This window comes from Leptonychotes weddellii, chromosome 7, assembly GCF_054177405.1.
Source record: "Leptonychotes weddellii isolate Sample4059 chromosome 7, ASM5417740v2, whole genome shotgun sequence".
Taxonomy (NCBI): domain Eukaryota; kingdom Metazoa; phylum Chordata; class Mammalia; order Carnivora; family Phocidae; genus Leptonychotes; species Leptonychotes weddellii.
This window is the reverse complement of record NC_138375.1, coordinates 99936374-99951060: the sequence shown is the minus strand read 5'-3', so window position 1 is coordinate 99951060 and position 14687 is coordinate 99936374. Positions and strand designations below refer to the sequence as shown.

Here is a 14687-nt window from a genome sequence, read left to right as displayed (position 1 = left end):
ACAATAAACTGCATAGTTACCTTAATTTCATTCTATAATCAGACAAAACTAACACCAGTTAAATAAATCATTCAGAGTCTACTAATTCAAAATTTTCTTATACCTATATCTGTACTCGCTAGCCCTACCCCAAAGGTACCTTTCTGAGGCCATCTGTGAGGCTTAAAGGCCCCATAGACCAAATATCACCATTGTTTTTTAGTATATATGCTGCTGAAGCGAGCACTCACCATTGTTAGTCAACCAAAATAACTAGAATTCTTCTCATTAAAATCACTTGTTTGGGTTAAGCCATTAACCATTATAATCCCTTCTTTGGGTAAAACCTTCCAAAAAATCCCCAGAAAAATAGCAGTGTTAGTGAGATACTATAATAACACATTCTTTACAGTGCCTATGATATCCAATGAAGTGAATATCTATGCTGTGAAATGGACTGCATAAGCCTATGCAAATCCTCAGAAGGACCACCACGACCCAGGCCCTGTCATCTTACATCCAATAACTGAAATACCCCTTCTTGTTTCTCCACACGGAAGTTCTCCTTCCAAACCATCCTGCTTATCAGTCAGACTAGTCTTCTAAAACATTTTTTCCCCCTTAAACCGGTGCCCTATAAAAAGCTAATAGTAGACAGGATCTGCTGAGCAAATTGAGATGTAAATACAGGGCATACTTAGGAATATGTGTTTTAGAAATAAAAATAGAGGTTTTAAAAATAAAACTGTATAAACTGTCAATAGGCCACATCTGCACAATATTATATTCAATATAACTAATTTTCCTTCACTGTGATGAAACAGTCAGAAAAAGTAGTATGGATTTTATCTGTAGTGTGATTATATCCACCAGAAAAGAGAAACACAACATTTCTTCAAAAATGTTCTATAACTCAGCCCCTTCACCAAGTCGCAAATTCATCCCAAAATAATTACCTGCTAGTCTCACAGGTGTCAAATCAATGTTCAGGCCATTGAACAAAAATATTTTCTAATTCAGGGCACTAATTTCTGTTAATCTTATAAAACTGGGGGATAATTAGTACTTACAATTTGCCAAACACTTCATAGCTGACAGTACCCAATGAGGAAGCTCTTCTGCAGAGAAACGAAAATAAAGAAGATATTTGATTCAGCTGCATATAACGCAAGGAATTACATACATACATAGAATCATAAGAATGTATAACCTGCCCAAATAATATGAAACATACCTGCCAATCATAATCATAAATCGCACATCACCTATTAATAGAACGGCATGTTTAAACACTGGAAAACTTTCCTAGGAGCAGTGTCACAACATGAGCTTGTACAGATCATGCCTGCAAATTTCTCAAAGGACAAGATGCACCTTTTAAAGCTTTGGTGAAAAGCAGAAATTTGGTTTATTCCAAAGAAACAAACTAACTGATCAGTTACCCTAAGAATTAAGGAAAAGGCAGAAAAAGTAAAAATATTAGTTACCAACTATATTTGTGAATTCAGTTCACCAACCCCCCCCAAAAAAAGGGGGTAAATTCTCTATGTCTATTGTCCAATAGAAGTATCATTTTGCATGTTTCAATTTTCAAAATGATTCAGGGCAAGAAAGTTCCATTGATATACTAATATAGGCTATTAGTTTTTGGACAGCCTTAAAATAATAACTGTTAACATTGCTACAAGAAATCCGAGCTAAGCCTTTTTCCCAAAGTTCCTCCCCTCCTGGCCCTGACACAGACATCTGATGAGATGGACCCGCACTCATGCTTCTGCTTCTCCATCTTCTTCACTTTGTGAAAAACTGCAAAGACACTAATCGAACTGTATTAGCTCTAATGAACCTGAGGCTTGTGGAAGTGTTCTTCTTTCTAAGAACTTGGTAAGACAAAAGATGACCGATGATCTAATTAGTAGGTAAAAGTATTTGTTTGTTTGTTCTTTTTTAAGATTTTATTTATTTGACAGAGAGAGAGAGCACAAGTAGGCAAAGTGGCAGGCCGATGGAGAGGGAGAAGCAGGCTCTCCGCTGGGCAGGGAGCCGGATGTGGGGCTCGATCCCAAGACCCCAGGATCATGACCTGAGCCGAAGGCAGCCGCTTAACGGACTGAGCCACCCAGGCGCCCCAGTAGGTAAAAGTATTAATGTTTGCTCTACTCAAAGAATGTGGAAGGATTTTAGACGTATTTCAAAGGCAATAGCCCCATCATTCTATGTAATTTAATCGTGTAGGTTGATAATAACCTAACAACTCACAAAGTCACAAATTTATTTGTTTCCTGATACCATCCATTCCCAATACAGAGGCTACATAAAAGAGGAGGTGTCTCAAGTTTCAAAGACACATTCTGCTCCTGTCAGGAATTGGGACCTAGAAAAACCTCTTTCCCTCTCACACTGCTCAGGCTCCTTCGGGTAGAGTTCTATCTTGCTGCCCAGGAGTCCCCAGCCCTAAATTTAATAATAATTTATAAAAACCCAAAAGTACTACACCATCTTCCCACATCCAAATGTCATTCTAGTTCCAGCTATTCCCAGAATCAAGGGTTGGAAGTAAAGAAAGAACCATTCAAAAAACCCATCCAGTTCTGGCCCATCCCCAATTTAAGAGAAGAAAGATTTAAAATCAGTTTGGGGATTCTGGCCCACTACAGGTACCATGCTCTTATTTTTCCAAATAAAAAAACCCAGGATAGGCAGCTGCTATATGTCTTTTTTTTCCTGACTTATAAACTGGCTTGGAAGAAAAGGAATAAAAAAATTAAAGCACCTTCAGCATTTAAAGGCCTACCTTTATTAACAAGAAAAAAAAAATGACATAAATCAAGACCATCCCAGAAAATCTACCACAGAGACACCATATGAAAAGGTCAATGAGAACCTAAAATCAATCAGACCCACTTGAAACCTAAAATCAATCTCCAAGATCCAGTCAGTCACAAACTGACTCAAGCACTCAGTTAGGTCTTAAACTTACTTTTCAGGGATTTTTCTGTGAATAATACAGAACCACTTAATGCCCAGTGTGGCTAACACTGAACTAGCCTCTGGATGGATTGTGCTGAGGCTTTGACTCCTGGATGTTCACCTTTCCTTGACACCTCCTTAATCCACACAATTATTTAAAAGGCATGAGGAAATGAGACAAGGCTATACATAATGAGAAGGTACATTTATTGAGGGTTTAGGGAAGGATCAAAAAAGAAGCTGATGGACCTGCACAGCCAACACAGTGGGTCAAAGGGGACCAGAATGGTTTTTATGGACTTACTTGACTTGTCATCAAGGATGACAACTCCCTGCTTGCTCACACTATACACATTATGGATGATGAACTTGGAGTTGACCAGTTTAATGTCTAAGACTTCTTCCAAAGAATCCAGGCCAAGGACTTTCTGTAAACTGGAAAGATATATGATAATTAAATTAATTACTTTTTAAAAAAATCAGTATTACCCAAAAACCTGGCATGTAAAATATCAATCTTTAGAAAGTCTTTTTTTTTTTTTTTTTTTTTAAGATTTCATTTATTTATTTGACAGAGAGAGAGAGACAGCAAGAGAGGGAACACGAGCAGGGGGAGTGGGAAAAGGAGAAGGAGGCTTCCCGCTGAGCAGGGAGCCTGATGCGGGGCTCGATCCCCAGGACCCTGGGATCATGACCCGAGCCAAAGGCAGACGCTTAAAGACTGAGCCACCCAGGTGCCCCAAAAGATCAATCTTTAAAATGCGTTATTTTAAATAAAAATAAATAAATAAAATGCGCTGTCTTCATGCATTTTATCCAATCTTGGCAAAAAGGCTAGAAATTGAATATGATGAAACAAACTTAAAAGACCTTTTGGCCATTAACAGATTGGTTCACTAATTTAATAACATAACACCCTGAATGCCAAGAAAATGATTTCATAGGTATAGATATTATAAAAACAAAAACCAGCTTATCCAATGATGAGAAACTGCTAATAGTATGTTTGTGAGGGGAAAAAAAACTGCTATATAACATCATTTACTTTAATTACCTGTAGTATGCCAAATATCTAGGAGACCAAATTTACCACTGTGTTTCATTAAACATAAAACTGCAGGATTACTAGAAAGTTGAAGAACTTTTAAATTTCTCTTCTTAACTATTATATAAATGACAATAGAAAATTTCCAGAATTCAGTTGCAAATAATACAAAGTTCAGGTTTTAAGACGTAATTTCAGAAAATTCAATATGCAGAGAGTGGTAGAGAAGCAAAACAGAAAACAGTGAAAGTGCTCATTAACATCAAACGCACGTACTATGCTAATGTCGTGGATTTCCATATCTCTTCTACGTTGGCCTCTGTCAGCTGCCTGCGGTAGACGAGACGGCAAGCTGGCACCTCTCCGATGGCAATGCTGTGCCTCTTGAACCACATCTCGGAGGTCTAGTTGGGCGGAGGGTCGAAAGAAAGAGAACAAACATTTCAATAGACAGTGATACGATTTTATCAGAAATTTCTTTGACTTGGTTATTTGTAATTTGATTTAAAATAATAACTGGAAATATGAACTCATTTTCTTTGCACAGACTACAGAGAAGTCGAGTATAACCCTTCAGGATGAGGTCACATTATAAATGAGTATTCATAAATCACAAAAGAACGATGGCAATAAACATGACATTGACTATTTTTTTCCCTCTGGGAATTCCAACTAATCAATGAAGTAGCCATGAGATAAAATTCAGAATTAAAATTGTCAAAGAATACCTATCCTATTTACACACTGTCCAAATGGAGTAATTGTTTAAAACAAACTTAAAGTCTATTACTTCCAAGAGTTCTCTATTTTTTATAAGCAAAGATCAAATAAGTACAAAGTCAATGAGCAGCCCCCAGATCTTAGGCTACTGCAGAAAGCAGGAAAAACAAGAGCTCCACAGCACAATCATTTACAAATATATTCTATAAGAGTTTTTACAAAAGTATCTTTATAGAAAAAGCTAATACACTTGGAAAAACAGAGCCAGAAATTTGTTTTGTGATTTTGTTTTTGGAGAATTATTGAATTACAAAAGAAAGTTAAAGACCATGTGGATTTGTGAATTTATTTAAAGTATCTAAATTAGGTGTTCATTTTTGAAGGCAGGCATATAAACTGTTCCATTTGCCTAGCAAACCTACTTCCAAAAGTTATCTTAAGGAAATACCATGGGGGCACCTAGGTGGCTCAGTCAGTTAAGTGTCCAACTCTTGGTTTCAGCTCAGGTCATGACCTCAGGGTTGTGAGATCGAGCCCTGGATTGGGCTCCGCACTGGGCTTGAGATTCTCTCTCCTTCTCCCCCGCCTCATGCTCCCGCTCTCTCTCTCTCAATAAATAAATAAATAAAATCTTAAAAAAAAAAAAAAAAAAAAGACAGACCATGGATATATTCAACTATTTATCTGTAAAGATATTGCTCATTACATTGTCTCCTAAAAAACTGGAAACACAGTATATATCTAACAGTAAAGGACTGGATAAATAAAATACATTACTTTCATATTAGACAAGATGCAGATATTAAAATATGATGTCAAATGTCTAATAACATGAAAAAATAAGCTAAGCACACTGTTCAAAGTGAAGAACACAGGCGATGAAAAGCTCAACAGGATCCCATTTTTGTGTTAAAAGTTTGTATGGAAAAAAGGATACACTAAAAAGTGTTCATGTTAATTCTCTCTGGATGATACCATAAGTAATTTATTTTCCTTTGTCTCCGCCTGAAAACAATTCTATTAAATAAATGAATAACAGCAATAGTAATTAACAGTTACTGAACACCTGTGTGCCAGCCACCATTCTAAGCGCTTTATAGATATGAATTCACCTGATTCTCACAACAAGCCTGCCCCAGAGGGTACTATTATCATCCCAGTTTCACCATTAAGAAAACTGAGACACAAGCACAATGAATAAAACACAGAAACAAGCTCAAATAGCTAGTAAATGGAGGAGCCAAGATCCAAACCCAACACTCTGGCTCCACAATCCAATATCTTACTTTCCACACTGTACTGCCCCTCAGCAAACACAACAGTTTTATTTTATTATTTTATTTTTTTATTTGTATAAACGGTGAAGCAAGAGAAAAGACAGGATAAAACAAAAACAAAAACCAACAAGCAAAGAGGAAGCAAAGATAGAAACAGGGAAAGTAAAATAGAAGAAATGAATGATGAGCTGAAGTTCTTCAAGAAAGATGAACTCTTTCTTTATTGACCATTAACCTCCTCATTCTAAAACCCACATCAAGGACCAAGTGGGGAAACAGATCCTGCTCTGCCATTCTTCCTTTGGACATTGCTCAAGAAGCGGCAGCCGAAGCTTTGCTGGAATTACAATGAGCAGGGAGCCCAAACCTCTCCCACTTCATTCAAGAGGGAAGTACAAGACACAGGTAGATGACGAGAGAAATGATAAGCTTTAGGAGAAAATGGTTGATGAATCTAGGACACTGGTATACCACTTCAGGGCTCCTGGAAAATTAGAAAATGAAAACAGAAGATACAAGTCATTGTCATTGGAGCATTAAAGTGTGCTAATGAGTACTTGGTTCTACAGATGACACCAGGAATATTACAACTTCATAGAACCAGGTGGAATAGAAAAGGGAAGTTACTATATTGATGACATACATACATATTAACTTAACACAGGATTTTATCTCTTTCGTACAAACAACACTAGATGACCTTATAAAGAAAAAAAATGCGTGTTGAATAACCACTCTACCAATGGGGCCATGTTAGATGTTGAATTGCAAATGTTCATAAAAAATGTCCCTGACATCATGGAGCTTACATTTTAACTTTCTCTGGGACAGGAACTATCAACTAGACCTTAAGTAAGTAAGTATTCCTCATTAGGAATAAATTAAAAGTCCTCAAATACCCAAAGTAGTTCCACTTTGTTTTCTAGTTCTCTATTTTTGTATTGTATGCTTCACTAGACTATGAGCCTTTTTAGAGTTAAAACTGTATCTGTGGAGCTAACACAATGCATGGTACACAGCAGACACTCAATAAATATTTGTTGAATGAATAAGTTAATGATCTTGCCTTTAAGTTCCGGGACCATTATCTCCATCTGCCTGTGAGATACCTCCATTTAATACAGACCATGTTTACCACCAGACATATTTAAAACAAAATTCATCGTCATCCTGCAAACCTGCAAGCCCTATGGAGTCCCTATTTCTGTCACTGGCGCCACTGTTTTTCTTGAATTATCTTTGATAAAGCCTAAGCATCTTTTTTTTTTTTTTTAAGATTTTATTTATTTGAGAGAGAGAGAGCGAGTGAGCATGAGCTGGGCAGGGAGGGGCAGAGAGGGAGAAGCAGACCCTCCACTGAGCAGGGAGCCCAACGCGGGGCTCGATCCCAGGACCCTGAGATCATGACCTGAGCCAAAGGCAGACGCTTAAACGACTGAGCCACCCAGGTGCCCAAAAGCCTAAGCTTCTTAACTATTATTCTCTTCAAACTGAAAATACAACCACTTTAGGAAAAAAAAGTTGCTTTTTCTTTTAATTAAATTGCCTAAAAATGTTTACATCACATCTTTGCAAATAAAAGCATGAATTGGACATCTATCAAACTAGATTAATTTAAAATACTGGTGTGGGTACAATTCTTAAAAACTGCCATATGAAAGTTTCTCTCTGTATTTTATTTTATTTTTTATTTATTTTTTTTTTAAAGATTTATTTATTTATTTGATAGAGATAGAGGGAGAGCACAAGCAGGCGGAGTGGCAAGCAGAGGGAGAGGGAGAAGCAGGCTCCCCGCTGAGGAAGGAGCCCGACGTGGGGCTCGATCCCAGGACCCTGGGATCATGACCTGAGCTGAAGGCAGCCGCTTAACCGACTGAGCCACCCAGGCGCCCCTGTATTTTATTTTTTAGCATTGCCTCAATCATGGTAGTCTTCTACGGGAATATTTTAAGGTAAAAGTACCCCCCAAAATTACTTTATTCTACATTAAGCTTAGGTTTCTCCAAACTAGCAGAATCTAACTGTTCATTATTAGGGGTCATTCCACAATACTTCACACCCTAACCTTCTCACTCTCAACCGGTAATAATTAGAACAAAATTCAAGAAGATGCAAAGAGCGAGAAGAGTAACTTCTAGAACACAGGAGAAAAGGAGATTATGAGGGAGCTGCCACAGAAACCTGCTTGGTCTGAACCTATGAAAAATATCTACCATGTATTCAGTCAAAATGTCAGCAGGAAAGAGAGAAAAGGTCCAACAGCTAATCTTTCCTTGTTACTGTTCTGTCAGCTATTGACACATAAGATATTGTTTTCAAGTACTTTTGGACCATTGTTCATAGAAAGAAGTAGACTAAGGCTGGTGGTTCACAGACCATTTCCTACTTCTGGAGGCTGCTAGCCCCGCCCCCAGCCACCACCACGGCCACCACCCCACTCCACCCCCATCTCCCTGCCCAGCTTTTAGTAATACACTTACCATCACAACTGGCCTCACTGGGATGTTTTCTTGTGAAGTGCTTGGTGGGGGGTCATTCCATTCCGGAAATTTAATAACATCCTTTTGGTATGTAGGCTTCTTTGGATATGGTTTCAGGGGTGAGGAAGGAGGAAATCTAAAAACCAAGGAGGAAATCTCTATTACTGTAGTCAATGGGAGACACAGATATTTTAACAATAGTTCCCATTTCTTTTATCCTTGAGAATTTATATAATAATTCCAAACCTCAGATAATGAGGTCATGCTCAAATTATCACACGTGGCTCACTGTACCCAACATATGCGTTTTTTCTTTTTTCTTTCTTTTTTTTTTTTTAAAGATTTTATTTATTTGACAGAGAGAGACACAGTGAGAGAGGGAACACAAGCAGGGGGAGTGGGAGAGGTAGAAGCAGACTTCCCTCCGAGCAGGGAGCCCGATGTGGGGCTCGATCCCAGGACCCTGGGATCATGACCTGAGCCGAAGGCAGACGCTTAACGACTGAGCCACCCAGGCGCCCCCATATGTGTTTTTTCAATGTTCATTCATTACACCTATCACATAAACACAGGAACCAAACATGTGACAAATTATGATATAAATAGAATATGTTCTCTTATCAAATGATTTTCACGATTATAGATGTTCTTAACAGGCTGCTAGGGCAAGCCATTTCTTTCACCCAGCTCGCAATCCTTACTGCCTCACAACTCTCTCCAAAATTTATAGATGGTACATATGCAAACAGAAATTATGGACAGACTAATCCTCTGTGATACTTGCTGAGGAAGAGTATATTGGCACAAGAATCTTTTAGCCTTTTATATCTATTTCAAATACAATCCTCTTTCCCTTGAATATGGAACACTTCACAATGAGATGGAAGCCTCAGTCTTGGAGGAGGTGAGAGCTGCCCAATGTCCTTCTTCTGCCTTTTTATACCCTTCTCTATCCTACCTCTCCAAGGCCTTGGCACCATCACTTCTTGGACTAACACAGAGAAGCCTAAATACAATCTAATCTTTAAACTGTTCTAGACCACATCTGATAAAGAACAACAGAAAGGTAGTTAAATACACATTTTCCTCAGAGGATCTTTTTCTGTTAGTTTGTTAGAAAAAGATAGATTGCACTGCCTTGAAAAAGTAACACAAGAACTCTCCTTCTTAATGTTGACATGAAAGTCAATAGGTAGTTTACTTTTTATTTATTTAAGCCAAAATAAAGGTTTAAAATCTTATCCATGATACCCACAGGAAAAATAATCCAAATAAATGATAAAGATCTTATTCTTAAATGCATACAGAAATAAATAACTTTTAAAATGTCTATAGTTTACAAAAAAAGTGTGTACTGAGGTGAATCAGGAGAATCACATATAATAAGCACTATGGAGGAACATTTCAAAAAGAGTCACAATAGACTTGAAAAAGGATGGCTAATGAAGAGAAGTTGAGTTTCATCTTCTCTGAAAAGAATATCCAATAACTCCACTTTATTTGAAAAGTCAGTGAGAAAAAAATGAAATCATTAAATCAAGTTAAAGATAAATAAACTGAAAGACAGCTTAAATTTTTTAATCAAATTGCCAAGGCAGGTATTTCCAAACAATTCCAAAATACAAATTAAATAAATCTCTAAAGCCAGTGAAAGTTACTATACCTCTTAAGTGAAGGCTGGCTTACAGAAGTCCAATCCTATTTCCAAGAAGCCAACAATCACAACAGAAGTCCTACTGCCAACCAAAGTACAGCATGTATGCACACACTTGGGGACACACACTCTATCACATTCACATATAATTGTGCAAACATGTCCAGGGAAATCACAGGTCACCCATCCTTCAGCTCTTTAAAAATTCAACACCTTCCCTACCCCCAGCCCACCACTGATACCCACTGTTTACCCTCCCAACCCCTTCAACTAAAGTATGAAAATTTGACCTAAGTTCCAGCCCTAATTCTCTCACGAACAGTCTATGTGTCCTCTAGAAAGTAACAGTGTCTCTAAGTCAAAGTTGGTTCATTTGTCAAATAAAGGGATTATACTGGATGACCCATAAATGTTCTCCTGGGTTCGAAATGTGTTTCCTGTATCCCCACACCCAGAAACAAGAAATACCTTCCCAAAACCAAAGCAGAAGTTCTTATGTGGAGAACTGTGACTGAAGAGATACCAGGGAGCCACGTTCTTCCTTCGCCCTGGGACGAGGAGGTCTCTGCCATAACGTGTGTAGCTATCCCTAGCCAGTGTGGGATCTTCACAGCAGTCTGGCCAGAGACGAAATGCAGAAGAGCTCCCCCTGATGGACTACTTTTACTGTGTGCCCTGAAAGTTTTCCGTGTCATTTTAATACTTTAATCACGTCATCTCAGGCTTCAAAGCCTGTCAGGGATGATCTCATCCAAATGTCACATTTTTTTTACTTACAGAAATGAAGGCCCAAAAGAGGAAAGCAACTTACTAAAAGCCTCCAACTAACTGGCCAAGAGAACAACCATCTTGTACAAAAGATATACAAGCCCTTTAATAAGGACATTATAAAACTTTATTGAAAGACATTAATGAAGTAAATTGATAGAGAGATACAACATGTTGGTAAATAAGTAGACTCAATATCCATATTCAATAGTAAAACATCAACAACAGTATTCCTCATAGAGATATATACTTACAAAGAAATTCCAATCAAGGGCACCTGGGTGGCTCAGTCAGTTAAGCGGCTGCCTTCGGCTCAGGTCATGATCCCGGAGTCCGGGGATCGAGTCCTACATCGGGCTCCCTGCTCAGCGGGGAGCCTGCCTCTCCCTCTGACCCTCTCCCCTCTCATGCTGTTTCCCTCTCTCTCTCTCAAATAAATAAAATCTTTAAGAAATTCCAATCAAAATATAAAATTTTCTATGAAACATGATAAACTGATTGTAAAATTGATATGGAAATGCAAGAGGCCAAAAACAATCGAGACATTCTTAAAGAAGAAAAACAAAGTGAGGAGACTTGCCCTACCAGCCATCAAGGCTCATTCAGATAATACGGTAGGGCAGCTCTGATGGCACGGACCATGGACTCACACAGCCTCAGCATTGCTGACATTCTGGGCTGGATAATTCTCGTTGTGGGGGGAGCTGTCCCGTGCACTGCACATTGCCGGCAGCCTCCCTGGCCTCCATCCACTGGATGCTAATAGCACACCCTCCCAAGAGTGACCACCAAAAGTATTTCCAGACATTGTCACCTGCAAAATGGCTCCCAGGTGAAAAATCATGGGCCTAGAAGGACAATCGAAAACAAACATACACATTTCTTCAGAAACCTGATTTGTGACAGAAAAGACATTACAGATCAATGAGAAAGTATGGACTGTTCAGTAAAGAGTTCTGGTCCGCCTGGCTATCCCCTGGGGAAACGTGAAATTGCATCCCTGCTGCAGAGCACGCTTCCAAAGATCCTTCACACGGGCACTTCCCATCACCATGCTCCTCTGCAAGGGGTCTTGCCACTACCCTACCAAGAGCTAGCGTGTGTTTCTCTCCTCTTTTGAGTCTGGGTGAGCCCTCTCCAACTGCTTTGGTAACTAGAAGATGGTAGGAGTGAGACTGTGCCGGTTCTGGGCACTAGCCCTTAACCGGCCTAGAATGCACTTCCTGCCTCTGAGAACTCCCACTCGGCTCACGAAGCTCCCTCTTAGAAACCAGCCATCATGTACAGAGGGGCCACGCCCCCGAGAGCAGCATGCTGAGACGCCTAAGCCACAAAAAGGGGCCATGGAAGATGAGACACTGCATGGAAGGAAACTGAGCTCAAGGAGCACCTCAGCTCCAGACCTGGGCGTGCAGAAGTCATCCTGGAGGTGGATGTTCTGGCTTCAGCAGGCCCAGGCAATGTCCAGCTAAGACGCCCCCTCAAATTCCTGACCCACAAAATTATGTAAAAATAACAAGGATTGCTTGTAGCCCCATGTTTGCACCTAGTTTTGTTACACAACCACAGAGAAGCTGAACAGAAATGTGGGGCACTTCTATCAGGACAGGCAGTGAGTGGAGGCCGGAGAGCTCAGGAAGACTTGTTAGGGGAAGCCTGGAAGCGCTGTGAGGAAGTTGTGGTTGAAGGCTGTAGAAAAGATCTGTGTTGCATAGTGGCACCAATTTCAGTCAAAACTGTCCCCTGTCGAGACAAGGAAAACACAAAAGGAGGATCTGGAAAAGGGGTTTTCCAGGATGAATGCTGAAAATGCCAACTGGTTTCTTTTAGCCTCGATAACAAGGTATGGATAGACAGAGATAAACTAAAAAAGGACCACTTCAGTTTTTAACCAAAATCTAGAGGAAATACAAAGGAGCCATGACTTGATTCAAAAACAAAACTATTTCTCATCCCCAAATCTCAACCCCAACAAAAAGTTCTCAAAGTAAAAATGGCCTTACGACCAATATCAAATTCAAGATGTTTCTAGTAAAACATGGTCTGAGGGCAGTCACATGTAGCTATAAAAGACTTTCACTGAGGCGACTGGGTAGCTCAGTTGGTTAAGCAGCCAACTCTTGATTTTAGCTCAGCATGATCTCAGGGTCATGAGATCAAGCCCCACATCAGTCTGCTCAGCAGGGAGCCTGCATGAGGATTCTCTCTCTCCCTCTGCCTCTGCTCTTCCCACCACTTACGTGTGTGCTCTCTCTGTCTAAAATAAATAAATAAATCTTAAAAAAATAAAAAAAGGAATACTCCTGCATGGAGCACTGGGTGTTATGCACAAACAATGAATCATGGAACACTACATCTAAAACTAATGATGTAATGTATGGGGATTAACATAAGAATAAAAAATAAATAAATAAATAAAATTTTTTAAAAAAAAGGAATACTCATGAAAGAAATTGAGGAAGACACAAAGAAATGGAAAAACGTTCCATGCTCATGGACTGAAAGAACAAATATTGTGAAAATGTCTATGCTACCTAGAGCAATCTACACATTTAATGCAATCTCTATCAAAATACCATCAATTTTTTTCAAAGAAATGGAACACATAATCCTAAAATTTGTATGGAATCAGAAAAGACCCTGAATAGCCAGAGGAATGTTGAAAAAGCAAAGCAAAGCCGGCGGCATCACAATGCCAGACTTCCAGCTCTATTACAAAGCTGTCATCATCAAGACAGCATGGTACTGGCACAAAAACAGACACATAGATCAATGGAACAGAATAGAGAGCCCAGAAATGGACCCTCAACTCTATGGTCAACTCATCTTCGACAAAGCAGGAAAGAATGTCCAATGGAAAAAAGACAGTCTCTTCAACAAATGGTGCTGGGAAAATTGGACAGCCACATGCACAAGAATGAAACTGGACCATTTCTTTACACGACACACAAAAATAGACTCAAAATGGATGAAAGACCTAAATGTGAGAGACAAGAATCCATCAAAATCCTTAAGGAGAACACAGGCAGCATCCTCTTTGACCTCAGCCGAAGCAACTTCTTCCTAGAAACATCGCCAAAGGCAAGGGAAGCAAGGGCAAAAATGAACTATTGGGACTTCACCAAGATAAAAAGCTTTTTGCACAACAAAGGAAACAGTCGACAAAACCAAAAGACAACCGACAGAATGGGAGAAGATATTTGCAAATGACATATCAGATAAAGGGCTAGTATCCAAAATCTATAAAGAACTTATCAAACTCAACACCCAAAGAACAACTAATCCAATCAAGAACTGGGCAGAAGACATGAACAGACATTTCTGCAAAGATATCCAAATGGCCAACAGACACATGAAAAAGTGCTCAACATCACTTGGCATCAGGGAAATCCAAATCAAAACCTCAATGAGATACCACCTCACACCTGTCAGAAAGGCTAAAATTAACAAGTCAGGAAATGGCAGATGTTGGCGAGGATACAAAGAAAGGGGAACCCTCCTACACTGTTAGTGGGAATGCAAGCTGGTGCAGCCACTCTGGCAAACAGTATGGAGGTTCCTCAAAAAGTTGAAAATAGAGCTGCCCTACGAGCCAGCAACTGCACTACTGGGTATTTACCCCAAAGATACAAATGTGGTCACCCAAAGGGGCACCTGCACCCCAATGTTTATAGCAGCAATGTTCACAATAGCCAAACTATGGAAAGAGCCTAGATGTCCATCAACAGATGACTGGATGAAGAAGATGTGGTATATACATACAACGGAATATTATGCAGCCATCAAAAAAATGA

At 39.3% G+C, this 14687-nt stretch overlaps 1 protein-coding gene across 5 annotated transcripts in view; it reads right to left on the bottom strand.

Moving 5' to 3' along the window:
• Positions 1-14687, bottom strand: part of DEPDC1B (DEP domain containing 1B) — an 81877-nt gene that overhangs the window by 39052 nt on the left and 28138 nt on the right. For all 5 annotated transcript variants that reach the window (XM_006727971.3, XM_081826838.1, XM_081826837.1 and 2 more), the window contains exons 3-6: positions 8472-8607; positions 4271-4398; positions 3254-3384; positions 1050-1097 (exon numbers count right to left, since the gene is read on the bottom strand). In XM_006727971.3, the coding sequence (XP_006728034.1) occupies positions 1050-1097; positions 3254-3384; positions 4271-4398; positions 8472-8607 (443 nt within the window). The remainder of the gene's footprint in view (positions 1-1049; positions 1098-3253; positions 3385-4270; positions 4399-8471; positions 8608-14687) is intronic.